Genomic DNA, 16,899 nt, shown 5'->3' on the forward strand with positions numbered 1-16,899 from the left:
GTATCTTGCAGAAGACAGGTCAAAGTTCTTTGACCTGTCTTGCAGAAGACAGGTCAAAGAACTTTTGGGGAGCCTTTTATGTCCCTGAGGCTCAGAGCAGGAGGCCAGCAGACTAGCCCTTGGAGTTACCCTAGGGTACTGGGTTCAAGATGGGGGATGCAGGTCCAGTTCTTCCTGCCAGGCAAGATGGCAGCAAGCAGCAGGGCAGTAGCTTCCTCTGAGTAGCAGTCCCACAGAGTGGCAGTCCTTTCAGCAACACAGCAATCTACGGGTCCAGAAGTGAACTGAAGAGTTGGTGTATGTGGTCGTTCCTTTATACTGTGGTACTCGAAGGTGGGAGAAGCTTATAGACACTGGTTATGAAGTGCATGGAATTTTCTGCCTCCCCAACCCGATCTCCAAGGTGACGGAAGTGACAATGCAGGGTCAGTGGGCCCTTTGTGTGAAGACAGAGTACAGGCTATTCAGTTGTAAGTGGGGCTGTGCTCAGCTCCACTACTCATCCTGTCGACAGATGGTCCATAAAGGCACACCTCATTCCTCCATTGTGTGACTGCCTTGGACGAATCCACAAAGTGTAACGCCAGATACACCCAGACATGTGATCCAGGTCAGACTAGAGTGACAAAAGGGCTATGGGCAGAAAAATGACAACTTTCTAAAAGTGGCATTTTTTAGATTGTGATCAAAAATCCAACTTCACCATTAAATAGGGCTTGTCACTCCAATTCCAAAAAAAACAAACATGAAGTGATTATCTTCTCCCATTTGAAAACTACACTTATAAAATGTAATAAGGCAACTCCAATGTTGCCCTATGAGAGAGATAGGCTTTGCAGTAGTGAAAAACGAATTTAAGAGTTTTTACTTCCAGGACATATATAACTTAAAAGCACAGGTCCAGCATTTTAAATGCAACGCACCCTACTTTTGGGTCAGTCCAGGCCCTAGCTTAGGGGTGACTTACATGTATTAAAAAGAAAGGTTTGGGCCTGACAAAAGGTTTACTTTTCCAGGTCGAATTGGCAGTTTAAAACTGCACACACAGGCTTTGCATTGGCAGGCCTGAGACATGTTTAAAGTGCCACTTAAGTGGATGGCACAACCAGTGCCACAGGCCAACTAGTAATATTTATTTACAGGCCCAGGACACATGTAGTGCCACTTCACCGGGGACTTATAAGTAAATGAAATATGCCAATTGGGTATAAACCAATCTGACCATGTTTTAAGGAGAGAGCACAAGCACTTTAGCACTGGTTAGCACTGGTACAGTGCACAGAGTCCTCAGGCCAACAAAAACAAATTGAGTAAGAAGTGAAGGGTAAAAGGCAAAATGTTTGGGGCTCGCCCTGCAGAGAGGGCCAGGTCCATCAGTGGCCATGCTCAGTGATAGCACATTATTGGAAGGAGGTATTTTCAGCCATTAAAAATGTACTGGGTTTTCTGCTGCTTGGTGACTCAAGAATGGTGCTCCTGGGCATTAAGCTAGATGCATGGGAAAAGAATAGGTGAGAGGATAGAAATTAGTATTTAACTCAGTGACAGCAAGAATGATGGTAACTGTGAGAAACTGGATTGTTGGTTGAAGAGTGTGAGCCACAAAAGTCACTAAACTAACCTGTATTTAACCCTTTGGTAGCTTAGGACAAAAACCAGTCAGGCCCAACTTAGAGGCAATGTGTAAAGTATTTATTCAGCACTTAAACAACAATAAAGTGAAAACACAATGCATGAAAAATCCTACACAATTTTTGAGAAATAGAATACAATGTAATACATTACTTGACAGCAAAATGACACCAATTCAATCAGTAGAATCAGAGATATGCATTTTCATAGATTTAGGTAACTAGTGCCTAAAAGCACAAAGCCTCATGCAGAGTTATCTGTTCTTGCTAAACCAGGAGAAAGTCACAAGTTCAGGCCAGCAGCAATGGAGCATATGCCGGATACAGGAACCAGGTTAACTTTTAAAAGTTACATTCTGAAAGTCCAGAGCAGAGTCCAGTTCATAGTAGAGGAGGCTGTGAGAAGATTGTTGCGGATGCTCATTGCCCAAAGTGCAGGCCGGACATTGTGGATGGTCGTTGCTGTATCGTGAAGATCCTGTCTGGCACCACAGACAGTCAGGGCTGGAACTTCGTATTGGCAGTCACCCCAGGCTGTCAAAGCTGTAACACAAAAAAAGAGTTTACTGGAGCCTCAGGTTAGCAGTTGGCATAGGCAGCAAGATCTTGGCACGTACATGCCTGTTCACAGTCGTGAAGAGATCAAAACCTCAGGATTTCTCCTGTGTGTTCAAAGGAGTGCCCTCTGATGCAAACCAAGGGCCCACAACATTACATGGAGGGAGATAATATGGTCTAACATTCCACCCACGACTTTGAGCACTGCAGCAGTTGGACTAAAAGACAGAATCTGGATGTGAGATTCTCCAGCTGATTTTAGGATGGAGAAAAATACAAAAATATTGTTATATGCTTAAACACACACTGGTAGACACTGATACCATTGGAATGAAATGGGAGTAAGTGGGAGGAGGGAATGGAAACTACTTGTGGTTTAGTGTGATGTACATGACAAAGATATGTGTACAAATTGAGATATTGAATATAATTTTGAAAGCAAAATCTAGAAACATATCATATCCAATTACAACAGTAACGGAATACATTTAGATACACTTACAATTTGCAATAATATTTAGAGCCATCAATTTAGAAAAAATATATATATATTTAATAATATTACTGTTAGAAAATCCATTAGATTTATAAATATGTTAACATTAGAATTAACAATGACGTGTTATGTATGCTGTAAATATAATGGAAGCTTAGAAAATATCAACTAATGAGCTATCTGTTGTGGGCTCATCTGTAAAGTATACTTTAAATGATTGATGTCATCTTGTAGTATGTGGGGGACACGGGATTCTAGAGGAGGACAGTTAATGGGGAGCTGAGGAGGAAGGAGCCGACTATATTTCTTCATGGTGGATGTTAATAAATGAGTTGTTGAAGAAAGATAACTCTCTGTGTCACTATCATAACTAATTGGATCTATAATCTAAATAAAAAGGGAAAAAGGAGACAAAGAACATAAAGGGAGATGGTAACTGGGTATGTTCAAGAGGTCAGGACTTAGATTCATAACACTAACCAGAATCCATGTCACCGATAGCTAAGCTCACTGCAAGGGAAGTGCAGGTTCTCCATGCGCCTGGTGAGTCATTATCGCCCTCTGTGGTTAGTACCGTGATATGGAACTTTGGAATTGGAGAGGGAGGATTGTGAGACTGTGGGTGGCCAATCAGCATGGAGGAAGAAGGAGGTAGAGCAAACTTTACTGGGAGCATGGCTTCAAAAGAGGAGCAGCTGTAGGGAACCTTCTGGCTCACAAAAGGGAGAGGCTGAAGAAAAGTCTGTTAAATGCAAAGAATACAATTTGAGTAATACAATCAGTTTTGAAAAATAATTATATATTCTAAATTAAATTTTGTCCCATAATAATACTGACCAACGTTCTTCTAAATGTGATTCTTAGTATAATTCAGTAATGGTCTTTTCTCTAGAGACCCTTTTCTCGCACCTTCGCCATGTACTGCTTATGACCTCACATTTTACATCAGTCATTCCATGTTCTGTGGCATCATTTGTTTCACTAATGACATCTGAAATCATGACATTAAAGATCTCCCTGTGCTTTTTGTGGGCACGAGTTATAGTTACTCCAGTTAACTGTAACTTGTGAATTTCAGCAGTTTACAAAATGTAAAACATTACATTTTAACTGACATTTCCAATGAACTATACCATCACTTTAACCTTTGTTTCTTTTTAAGTGACTTTATAAGGATAATTTTTAATGTAATGTAACATATTATAAGCAATAACTATTACTTTAACCTTTGACTTTTTGAGTACCAAGAGACAGCAAATTCTTTTCAAGAGTGGCCCATCTAGAAATGGACATAGAAGTACAATTATGTAACCAGTAATTTAATTGTTTTAATAAAAAAAAAGTTATGTGACTGTAGCCGGTTATACGATTACCCGGCTCCTGACGCCTCAGAGTTGGGTACCAGGTTCCGCTCTGGCCGCGGAGACAACGCCTCAAACAGGTATCTGGGCAACGGCGACGCCGGAAGCCGCAGAGGGAACCCGAATATTCGGGTTCCCAAAAGATCAGAAAACGACGATGGACTCCACACGCGGGGCGCGAAAGGAGACAGGAACGCCGAGAGAGAGGAGGAAGAAAGGAACGAGGAGATGGAAGACGCGAAGGGAACCGAGGATAGCGAGGGTATCCTGGAGGTCAACGAACAGCCCTGTGCCGGGAAGAGAGCTGAAAGACGCGAACTCCGCCACGTCCCCGGAGGGACGTGGCTAACCCAGCCTGAGAAGAACATCTTCGCCCGTCAAGAGGGGACCTGGAAAAAAGAGAGAGAAGAGACATTCTGTTAGGAGGAGCACAATACCCACAGAATTGGAACCAAATCACACCACTTTAAAGGACTTTAGATAAAATCCCTGTTTCTCACCCACCCAAGCATCCGAGTCCTTGATATCACCAAACCCACTGCCACAATGGTGTCAGAAATGGGATATTGAAAGGTGATAAAAGGTCCGACTTAAATAGGAGACAATGGGGGGATAAACCCACTTTGGAGGACATGATACAGCAGCTAGCTGAAGGACAACGGCACCTTCAGCTAGTATGGGAGGCCCATCAGAGAGAGGCGAAGGAGGACCGAGAGGCACTACAGAGTGCGTTAAAAAGTCAAGCCACCATCATGGCCAATAATCAATTAGTGCATGAGACGGCCCTCCAGAAGCTCACGGATACCATTGCAGCTAGTAAGGTCCACCCCAATGTACCTAGCTCAGTTCTCCAGAAGTACCAGGACGGTGAGGACCCCAACGCTTTCTTCACTAACTTTGAAAGAGTGGCCTCCTCTGCACAATGGCCAGAAGACCGTTGGGGGCAATATATAGCGCCCTTGTTGACAGGGATCCTCCAAACGGCCTATCAGGCCGCTAATCCGGATGGTACCACGCCCTACAAAGACATTAAAAGAAGCATATTAGAAAGAGTAGGTCACCTAAGATTCCGGAAGATAAAATGGGGACAGGCAGAGGACCCCCGGACATTTCATTATAAAGTCAAAGACCTGGGATTGAAATGGCTGGGACCTCTAGGGACAGAGAGGGAGGACATTATAAAGGCAGTAATATTAGAACAGTATTTGTAATCTCTTCCCTCTTCCACTCGGAGTTGGATAAGGCAACACCCGAATGTCAATATTGATATGGCCGTGGATTTAGCTTGTGCTGACCACCGGTCAATTGACTTCAAGAACCTAAGCTCTAAAACATCACTGAGATCGACAGTTGTACCGCTCAGGAGCTTTTCTCGGAAACCCCTAGAAGAAGCAGGTCATCCCAGACTCGGAGAAAACCCACCTAAGCAGCAACCACAGTGCTATAGCTGTGGCGAATGGGGCCATATAGCTTGATTGTGCCCCCGGAAAGGGGAAAAACCTGAACCCATGGAGATCGGGGTTACTAGGGGAAGAGTCTTGTGTACCGGTGGGGGTAATCCTAAATACAAACAGACAATTAAAGTAAATGGGAAGGTACTCCTGGCCCTTATAGACTCGGGGTGTAGCCAATCTGTTATAAGAGCTGATGTGCTGAATCCCTCAGAACAAAACACCAACCAATGGGTATCGATCTGTTGTATACACGGGGACAAAAACAACTACCCCCCTGTCCATCGTAAACATAGAGTGGGAAGGGAACCATGACTTACTACCTATAGGGGTTATGGACCGCTTAGTGGAAGACTGTATATTGGGAACGGACTATAGACTGTTCCCTGAGCTATTAAACAGGGTAAGATCGCAAACTATGTCCGAAGCCTGGTGGGCAGAAGCCCCATTTTATGATAGTCATATTGAAAACAAACCTTGTCGTCCAAAACCCACTAGACGGGAGAAGAGAAAAATAAAACAACAATATCGGACGTCGGAAAAGGGAAGACATACATAGAAGGTAGTGGCCAATATTACGGTCCCTCCTCCGTCCTTCCGAGTCAGCCAACAAGAAGAATCATCATTATGTCATGCTTGGAGAACAGCGAAATCTGAGTCTACTAATGAGGTGGGTCCCTACTTCATTGTCCAAAAAAATCTCCTTTATAGGGTCGTAAAACATAATAACATCGAGAAACGACAATTAGTAGTACCTGAACCCTATCGCTTGCAGGTACTCTTTTTGGCCCACAACCAACCAGGAGGGGGACACTATGGTAGAGTAAAGACCGAAGAATATTTATTGAGGAGATTTTATTGGCCCGGAGTTTATGCACAACTTCGACAATACTGTGCCCAGTGTCCTCGGTGCCAACTAATAAATCCAGGACCCCAAAGAAAAGCGCCACTTCAACCCCTTCCTATCATTGAAGTTCCCTTCTCCCGAATCGGTATGGACTTGGTAGGTTCGCTCTTGCCCTCCACAAAGGGACACATATATTCTAGTGTTAGTAGATTATGCTACAAGGTATCCTGAGGCTATACCCCTTTCTAGTATGACCTCTAAAACAGTAGCGCAAGCTATGATCACTTTCTTTTCTAGAGTCTGGTTTCCACAGGAAATCCTGACTGATCAGGGAACGCCCTTTATGTCCTCATTGATGAATAATATCTGTAAGATCCTTGGGATCAAGCAAATCAGAACCTCGGTTTATCACCCCCAGACGGATGGTTTAGTTGAGCGGTATAACCGTACTATAAAAACACTGTTAAGGAAAACAGTCTCGGAATCTGGACGGGATTGGGATCAAAAGCTCCCTCTAGTACTATATGCCATAAGAACACATGAACAGGCTTCAACAGGACACAGCTCCTTTGAGCTGGTCTTCGGGCGACAACCCCGTAGTCTGGTAGACATGGCAGCGGAAGTATGGGAAGAAGAGGGTGAGGAGGAGAAACCTCTCTTAGAATACATACATAAACTCAAAACTCACCTACAGTCCATATGGGAAGATGTGCGTAAACATCTAGAAAAGTCTCAAAGTAACCAGAAGAGATATTACGATCAAGGAACAAAACACCGGTATTTTCAACCGGAGGATAAGGTTCTTATATTTAGGCCTTGCTCTGATAATAAACTCTTAGCCAGGTGGCAGGGTCCATACACTATCTTAAAAGTCATATCCCCGGTTACTTACCTGATAGAATTGTCCAACCATTCCAAAAGAACTCAGATTTACCATGTTAACCTATTAAAAAAATGGGAAGAGCCTACAACAGCACCAAACCAATCAGCTACAGGTTTCCTAGTAACCCCTGAAGAACCACTAGACATAGTTGAATCCTACAGACACCGAGGATGAATTAGAGACACATATCAATACCGATCTCACAGGGAATCAGATGACCCAACTAGAGAACTTGTTAAAACAACACAAACGGTTTTTCTCGGGAATTCCGGGGAAAACCAATCTAATCCAACATCATATAAGAACACCTGAGGGAATAGTAATAAGGCTATGACCCTATCGTATTCCCGAAGCCCACTGACACTTAATTGAAAAAGAAGTACAGACTATGTTAAAGTTAAAAGTAATAGAACCGTCGACGAGCGCTTGGTGTTCCCCCGTTGTCATAGTGCCAAAACCTGACGGTTCAATACGATTCTGTATTAACTTCCGCAGACTGAATGAAATTTCGTTGTTCGACATATATCCCATACCCAGAGTGGATGATTTACTGGAGAAGTTGGGTAAAGCCCGCTATATGTCAACCCTAGATTTAACAAAGGGGTACTGGCAAATACCCCTCGCGCCAGATGATAAAAAAAAAAAACTGCCTTCTCCACTCAGTCAGGGCTCTACCATTTTACGGTTCTTCTTTTTGGGCTCCACGGGGCCCCAGCCACATTCCAAAGATTAATGGACCATCTTTTGAGACCTTTCCAAAATTTTGCTGCAGCATATTTAGACGATATTGTGTTTTTCAGCAACACCTGGGATGACCATCTTACCCACCTCCATGAAATATTCCGAGCACTACATAAGGCCGGTCTCACAGCCAACCCAAAAATATGCAATCTGGGATATGACCACATTGCATACCTGGGGTATTTTATAGGGAAAGGCCAGCTCCGTCCACAGGAAAGCAAGATCGAAGCCATTCAGAATGTCCCTATACCCACTACCAAGCGGGAGCTTCACTCCTTCCTGGGATTGATTGGATACTATCGCCGCTTTATACCTCAATATTCTACCTTAGCCGCTCCCCTCACTGATCTCCTCAAGAAAAACTGCCCTTCAAAAATACCTTCCCTATCTGATAAACAATTGTCTAGTTTTCACCACTTAAAAACATGCCTCACTACAGAACCAGTCTTACGATGCCCCGACTTTTCCAAGGTTTTCCATCTCCATACTGATGCCTCGGACGTGGGTTTAGGGGCTGTGCTCTCCCAGCCCGACGACGATGGGCAGGACCACCCCATTGTTTACATTAGTAGAAAATTGCTTCCTAGGGAGTGTAATTATCCAATTATTGAACGCGAGTGTTTGGCTATGAAGTGGGCTGTGGACAATTTAAGGTATTATCTACTGGGCCGCTCTTTCGTACTATTTACAGACCATGCTCCTTTGACTTGGTTAGCCTCCAATAAGGATTCCAACTCCTGAATACTTCGGTGGTTTATGGAACTTCAGCCCTTCTCTTTTCAGGTCCGTCATATTCCGGGTACTCTTCAAGGGCCTGCGGACTACCTCTCTCGCTTTCTAACTCCTTCGGCACTGTATCAGTCCCGATCTTGGGATGGGGTGTGTAGCCGGTTATACGATTACCCGGCTCCTGACACCTCAGAGTCGGGTACCAGGTTCCGCTCCGGCCGCGGAGACGACGCCTCAAACAGGTATCTGGGCAACGGCGATGCCGGAAGCCGCAGAGGGAACCCGGATATCCGGGTTCCCGAAAGACCAGAAAACGACGATGGACTCCACGCGCGGGGCGCGAAAGGAGACCGGAACGCCGAGAGAGAGGAGGAAGAAAGGAACGAGGAGACAGAAGATGCGAAGGGAACTGAGGATAGCGAGGGTATCCTGGAGGTCAACGACAAGCCCTGTGCCGGGAAGAGAGCTGAAAGACGCGAACTCCGCCACGTCCCCGGAGGGACGTGGCTAACCCAGCCCGAGAAGAACATCTTCGCCCGTCAAGAGGGGACCTGGAAAAAAAAGAGAGAGAGAAGAGTCATTCTGTTAGGAGGAGCACAATACCAATAGAATTGGAACCAAATTACACCACTTTAAAGGACTTTAAATAAAATCACTGTTTCTCACCCACCCAAGCATCCGAGTCCTTAATATCACCAAACCCACTGCCACAGTGACCTAAACATCTAGAAATTAAATACCACGTTTTGTGTATTTATTTATTTTTAATATATTTTGATAGTCGTCCTAGGTGTCTTCTAAATTGCAAAAAAAAATCCCTAACATTTAGTGCAAAGGTGAATTACCAGAGCTAAGTATTACATGGGTCGAAATAAAGCTACTAAAATGCAAGCAAATGACTCAAAGGTTAAGAAAGAACATATCTGTGTTGAAAGGATATTTGATTAATGTGAAAATTGCTATGCTGTGTGTAACTCCAAACATTGCTATTGTCGTTGAAAAATTCTCTAGGGATCTTTATTCTGTTGAGCAAGATTTCTCTCAAACAAATTTGAATTAATATTTTCAAATCCCTGGGCTCTGGCTAACCGGTATTAGATTTTGCCTTTCTGTGATTTGGTACTTCCATAGAAGCAGTACAGGAAGCTATTAAGCTCCTCCCTTAGCCTGATTGGCTCTCTATTAATCTTTTCTTCCATTTTGCTAATGTTATTGTGAGATATACGTTGATGAACATGTATACGTTTCATTAAGGAGTATTTAAGAAAATGCATTGACAGTATCATGTTTTAACACAGTAGTCCCTTGGTGACAGAAGGGGAAAACTATTGGAGTAGCATATTTCAGTAACTGGGCTACATTGCAGGATACAGCTGGTTCCTTGAGATACATTGCCAAAAGAGGTTTCAAGTGCAAATAGTGCAGGTCAATTGTTAATTGCATGCTTTGGTGGCATATTCTTATCCTTTAACAGCTTTACTACAGTGACTGAACTGATAACATTCACCACAATACCTTCATAGTGTTCGGAACATGAACGGTTTGTTCACCATAGTACTAAAGAAAATTCTTCTAGTGCTAGCACCAGATAGATTTTCCTTTAAAAAAATATTGTTAGGATGTGTAGGAGGAGCTTATCTTGCCCTCCGAGATTAATATTTTTTGGATCAGTGTGACTGCAGCCCAATGACTTCACACGCTTGAAAGAGATACCAGTTGGTGCCATTAGACGTTGTCTGGTTGCACTTTGATTGGTGCTCAAGGCCATATCTCAGCCCCCCAACACCAATCCAAGCAAGAGAGGAGCCACTGGAAAGGGAGAAAGTGCCCTTTGCAACTGTACCTGTCCCTTCTGGATCCTTGATTGGGGATTACTGCACGAGGGCAATCCCTAGCAGTGATCCACCCTCTTGACACCAATGAAAGGTGAGCAGTTCCACAGGCATGTGAAGGTGCTTCCCAATTTAAAAAGAAGAAATAATCCTTCTGCCTCTCTGGGTGCAATTGGTGGTTTGCCTCAGTCATGTCCTACAAGTGGGAAGAAAGCCCACTAGATGCCAGACAATTAAAAAGAAGAGGTAGGAGAGGCCCATTCTGGCATTGAGTGATGTCCCTTCTCCAAAATGGCCCCACCAGTAATTCTTCTGCCCCCCCACCCTAGGTGGCAGAAAGTCCTATAGACCCCAGGGAAAATAACAAAAATAAGGAAGAGGTAAGGCAACCAGCACAGGCACTGGGCTGTGCCCCTGCCCTATAATAGCCTAAACAGTGTTTCTAAACCCCCGGGGCAGATTTCAGGAATTTACTCGTAGTCATCCCACGATGGTGGTATTAAGCTTACTAAACACCATTAAATATGTGCCAACAACAACAAAATAGGGGAGAATGGGGCTCACCCAGCTATTTGAGTGAGGGTAGGTGATTTATTTTGAGAGAGCTGATTCTTTCTAAACTACATTGTGGGAGGTCACGCAGCTTGATTACAGTATGTAATACATTCTGCCAAAGAGTGTTGTGTGTTAATGATTTTAAAGAGAAACTCTACAGCCTATTATTTCATCAGTACCAGATGGAAATAGATAAGGAAATGTATTTGCTTTTTAACAGATTCGACAGAAAGCCCAAAGAAGGGTTAGAATGTAGAAACAGCTGGAGGATACTTTGGAGCTCTTTTTTGAGCATGGATGACAATTTGTTTGTATATTTTTTGACTCTGGAGACCCAAACCTGCAGTGAAGCTTATGATTGTATGACTTAGGTACTGTCACATAGGTATCTGAGTATGAGTCAGGGAAAACAATTGTATCAGTTGAGGTTTCTTTGTAATGTATTGGCTGCCTTTGATAATTTACCAAGCTCCTGTCATGGCTGTTTCTATTGTAACCCATCGTAACTCCTCTAATTAGCACCATGTGGATGTGGTGAACTACGTGAACCTGAATTTGTGTTACTTTGGTGCATGGAAACTGAACCTGAACAAAATCTAGAGTTTGGAGGATGTAGCGTAGAGACCCCTCAACACAAATTACCACTCTCTAATATGGCAGGTAGATTTCTATACCCTGTCAGACAAGGTCTTCTCACTCTACTATTCATTCCTTCAACCTTTCCCTTTCATGAGGGAATGATGAGAGATAGAACTGGGACCAGTGTGAGCTAAGAAGAGATGAGTTATGCAGCAGTAAATGGCTGTCATCTGAAACACTCACCATCCATATGCCTCAGGCTCTAAACTTGCCAATGCTCTCAGTTTAAGTCCTCAAAATCATCTGTCACCATCTTGGGCAGATGAGGGACAATCAGTGCTTAATGTGACAAAAATAAGTGCCAGGGCCTACAGTTGTGTTCAGAAGACTGCAGTCTTCACTGCAGAAGGTTGATGTGCTGAATACCAATGCTCTGTAGTCTTGATTCCACAATGTGGCTCTTCTGAGTCTTTGTCTGATTCCTGCAGTTTCTTTTTCATCCATGCTTTCTTCCTTTTCCACTGTTTTTCTGAGTTTGGTCACATGACATACCCTGCACCATACCTCTTCCCTGGTGTAAAGTTCTCTTTCTTCTTTCACTCTAATGAAAGTAGAAACATTTTACCCAGTGCAAACATCACAGAATGTAACCTTCAGATCTTGTTTCAATAATCACCATAAGTTATTGATACCTAAAAAAGATTCTCCCTCCTTAGGCTGTGATAATCCACATCATGCCAGTGAAAGACCAGTTACCAAAAGAGGTCACAGGAACTACACGGCATCTTGTCATCAAAGAAACAGAAATCCTGCCAATCACGAAGAACCACCTCCATTTCACAGACACTGAATCCCCTGAAAACCAGCTATTGTACACTGTTACTAAACCATGCTTTTCTCCTAAAGTGCTAAGGTATGTGTTCAGTCATTTTAATCAATATCTCAATAAACTCTAAAATAAAAAAAAATAATACATAACAATGTTCTCTTTAACATTACAGCACACAGGATGCGGGGAAGTTGATTTTTACAGACACAATTAAAAATGTACAAAAAGATCCTTCTCTTCCTTCATTGAAATCTTTTACTCAGGTAAGAAAAATAATGTATCTGTTTATTTTTACTTATAACTTTGTTTCAGTGCAGATCAAGCCAACAGACCTCTGAGTGTGACTTGGGATCTGAAGCAGTATCAAGCATTATATTAATTTACTATCAAGGGACGTGCATGTTTTTCCTATATGAGGTATTAGTTCAAGCAAAACATTCTGTGCACTGCACACAGCCATAGGCATATCAGGAGAATTTGATAGTCTCTAGTAAAGAGTTGCACAGTTTGTGCATACATGAGAGGGCTTGTTTTGCATTTTGTTACCTTTTAAGTCTAGCTTTTGACAGTGCAGTTGTCAATTTGACCTACTCCTTATGTATGAATACATAGAGTTGGCTTGAACGTGAGGTGTTCTATTTAGCTTGTGGGTGTTTCTGGTGCAACTGATGGTGTCCTTGAAAATGATTGGCATGCATTTCACAGAACACTGTCTTTCCCACTAGGCTTGATCTTGGGCAAATTCCACTATCTCATACGCCTTAAATATACTTGTCCTTTAGCTATCAAACACACCTATTGTCTCTAATATATTTACAGTGGACTTTGGACCTGCCTCCATTAGTCATTGAGCTTTTGTCAATTAGCCCCTTTTAGTCTTTAGTTGAGGCTTTGTTAATCAGTTCTGGGTAGAGACCCATTGAGAATTTCTCTCTCCTAGAGCTATTGGCTGTTTGAGTGTTCTTCTTTCTTTCATTGAATGCTGCATTGAACTGCATGAGAGACTATTTCACACCTACAGGCCTTCTTGTCGGCTCAGTGATGTTCATTACCCCCCCCCCGGTGTTTGCTCTGCTTGCTCACCCCCAACACTCTCTTGTGCTGCTGGTTGTTACTCCTCCCCAGTCATTTTTCCTCTGTATCATGTTCCTCTTTTTCTGTCTCCTTTGCTTTCTCCTGCCCTTCCCTCCGCAGTGACACTACTTGTTCCTCTCTTTAACCTTCTCCACATGTATTGATATTCATTGCCTGTTCCTTCCCTCACCATTGCCTCTGACCCTCTCTGTTCTGTTCCCACCATTGCTTCACCGCACCCTGCTTGCCACCCTTTTCCCCTCCACCATAGCTTCAGCCTCCCAGCCCATTCTTTCAGTTTATGACATGCCTGAACTCCTATTTCAGAGTAACAGGTGAACCTGTTGTTCTACCAGTCCTTATTTTCCATAGAAACAAAAAAACGGTATGTATTAAAGCTTCCTTGCCTTATCTACATAGCTCTTTTTACTTCTGTGTAAAATTAAGCTTGGGTGGTAAGGGACCCTTGTTTATAGACCTTCATTTTTCTATGGCATTGCAACAATAGAAGGACTTTCTTGAAGACTCCCATGTTACTTAAGATTCAAATCCCATTTAAACACCCAAGAGAACTGGGATGACGGGAGCCTTCAAGAAAGACCATTCTGCATTTCTTGGATGAGGTTAGCTTTAGAGTACTTCAATGAGTTTCCTTGTGTTAGTTCATTAAACTCAGACCTGTTAGCATTGCCAATGCTTGTATCCTTTTGAGATTTACAATAGCAGTCCTGAATTACTACTTAGCGCCTACGATCTAAAGGGGACATATGTTGAATGATATCACAGTAGAGCCCAACCCCCTACTAAAGGCATCAAACAAACATTAGAGAATGTCCTTTGTTAGTGATTGTTAGAGATTCAGGATTGGGCAAAGAGAACAGTTTTCTCTTATTCTGCACTGAATGCCCTTTGGAAGTGGAGACAATGTTGATTTTGGTCAGTAATGCAGAACAGTATTTTCTTTGCTAGGTGGGATATCACTGTTGCTTGCACCCCTAACTTTAATTTGTCTAGCAGAATCATGAATTAAATTTTCCTTAGCATGTGAATCTGAAGGAGAACTTATTTAGTTAGTTTGTGATGCAGTTCCCTGGACTGATGTGAGCATCTAAAATGAAACCCCTGGTATCTAATAACTTGTACAAAGGTAGGTAGAAGATAGTCTCAGATTGATTTCATCCTTACATGATTATTTGTTGTGAGAGGATATTGTGAACACTTTCTGAGGAACCTTGTTTTGGCAAGGATAGGTGTCAGCAAGAAGAAGGCCTTGAAGTGCAAGCAAACCAACCTACAGCTAAAGTCATTGCTGGGTGATCTACCACTTTTGTATTCTTTAAGGTGTTTCTAGTCAGTGATAAGTTTCTGGTTGTGGTATACTCTTGCTGCCAATGTAGCAGCAGGTAGCTTGGTTATCATTCCTGTCTTGTATGGCAATCTGATCTCTAAAACAAATTATTAAAAACTCTTACAACCTGCTGTGTTTTCATACATTTATTCTCTTTCTGTGTTATGAGCTACGTAATAAGGTGGATGTTTGTTTGCACTGGCAAATATCTCATTCTTTATAAATTACTTGAAGCTAGCAAGTACAGTCTTTCTCTGCAGCTCTATGAACACCTATAGACTTCTGTCCTGTGATCCTAGGAGGTGCACATTCTATGTTAGTGTCAACATTCTGCCATTAGGGAGTGCTAAAAAGGTCCTGTGGGGTTCTGCTATTAGACTACTTTATGAACTAACAATCAGCAGCACATTGTATACCTTGCTGCACAATACACTCCATTTATGGTTTCCACATCACCATCCTGAAACATTACGGTCCTTGTAGTTTCCTCTGATGCTAAACCTTGCCTAAATCAAGGTCCTGGTGATGGAGCTCTGTTCATCATCAATGTTCATGACTCCTATGGATATACTGACTCAGTATAGCTTGAGCTAGTGGGTGGGAATTACTCCTGAGCATTCAGCCACTCTACAGTTGACCCTCGAAGGCTGGGGGTATGTGTGGGCACTATACTATGGTAATCCTAGTGTCCTCCCACATCTAACACTACATTAGATGTTTAAGCATGTCCTGTACCCACAACAAACTCAAAGACTGATGTCTGACTGAACAAAATCTGAGTTTCTCAGTAGCTAGAAAGTTAATACACAAAATTAGTTTTGGCATTGTGTTTTCCTCCTTTGAAGTGCACCCAAGTGTTATATATAAACTCAGCAGACCTGTCAAGCGGACTTTGACAATGTTATGTCACAAAGAGTCCCACAGTGACTGAAGCCTGCCTGGGTGTCAGAAAACCAAGCTTCTGCAAGGCACATTCCACAGGAGCAGATGATAACAGCTTGTACCCACCTGTGGCCACACATGAAAAAGAATGTGCCTTATCATGCGCGTCCACAAGGACAAAGGGAATGGGGATTAAAAGAGAGACTGCCTCAGCCTTTGCTGCCTTTCTCAATGTTACATCTCAAGCACTATTTGCACTATTAAACGTTCTGCTGGCCCACTTAGTTATATATGCATGTATAGTTTTTCTAACATGGAAATTATGATCATAAAATGTGTATTTTTACATTCCCTCCAATATACGTATATCTTTCTGAGAGTAAGCTTTTCTCTCTTTTGTAGTTTGAATCATGAAAGTCTTTTCTTCACAAAGTTCTAAAATAATTATAAATCCTATTGGAATATCATCAGAACAATATTCTCAAAGTTTCCTTATGTATATGTTTAATCACGTGCCTCTGAGTTAGTCTTGGAGTCTCTAATAAGTCTCTAACTGTTAAAAACCTATGCATTCCTGCTTCAAAGATGTACTGACTTGTCAAGATTAACCTCCTTCAAAACAAACTAGCACCTTGTGAAGGAACCGAATATTCCCCATAAATTGCCTCACAATTTTCCTTCTTTGCAAAGCACCAAGCTTCCTTCCAAAATAAATTCTTCAACAAGCTTCAGTTATGAACGTTTATAAGAAAATGTTTATAAGACAAAAGGGACTAACCTGCGGTGCATACCAAAATTACTAAGAGGTGGGATGAGGAAATGGGGACTATATATAACTTTCTTCCAAATTTACAAGCATTAGAGAGACAGTGTTCTCCATGAATGGAAACCACTGAAGTGCGATGCGCTTTCTCGAGCATGAGCAATAAGTATTCAAAACAGGAGCCCTCAAGGCAAGAAGCCTAGACTACATGATGCAATTCTGCTGAGAAGCGGCCACCATCCTAGGATTGCTGGAACTGTGTCTTTTGTAGATCTTATGCTGCAGAGCCTGTCAGGTATGTCAAACACTGTCTCCACTGTGTATATCTTTTAATGTGGTG

The 16,899-nt window shown here is 42.5% G+C and overlaps 1 protein-coding gene across 2 annotated transcripts in view; it reads left to right on the top strand.

The window, feature by feature from the left end:
- The window catches only part of LOC138293366 (FRAS1-related extracellular matrix protein 1-like), an 892,846-nt gene that overhangs the window by 152,089 nt on the left and 723,858 nt on the right, over nt 1–16,899 (top strand). For both annotated transcript variants that reach the window (XM_069232561.1, XM_069232560.1), the window contains exons 11-12: nt 12,380–12,576; nt 12,665–12,755. In XM_069232561.1, the coding sequence (XP_069088662.1) occupies nt 12,380–12,576; nt 12,665–12,755 (288 nt within the window). The remainder of the gene's footprint in view (nt 1–12,379; nt 12,577–12,664; nt 12,756–16,899) is intronic.

The sequence above is a fragment of the Pleurodeles waltl genome, chromosome 4_2 (assembly GCF_031143425.1).
Source record: "Pleurodeles waltl isolate 20211129_DDA chromosome 4_2, aPleWal1.hap1.20221129, whole genome shotgun sequence".
Classification (NCBI taxonomy): domain Eukaryota; kingdom Metazoa; phylum Chordata; class Amphibia; order Caudata; family Salamandridae; genus Pleurodeles; species Pleurodeles waltl.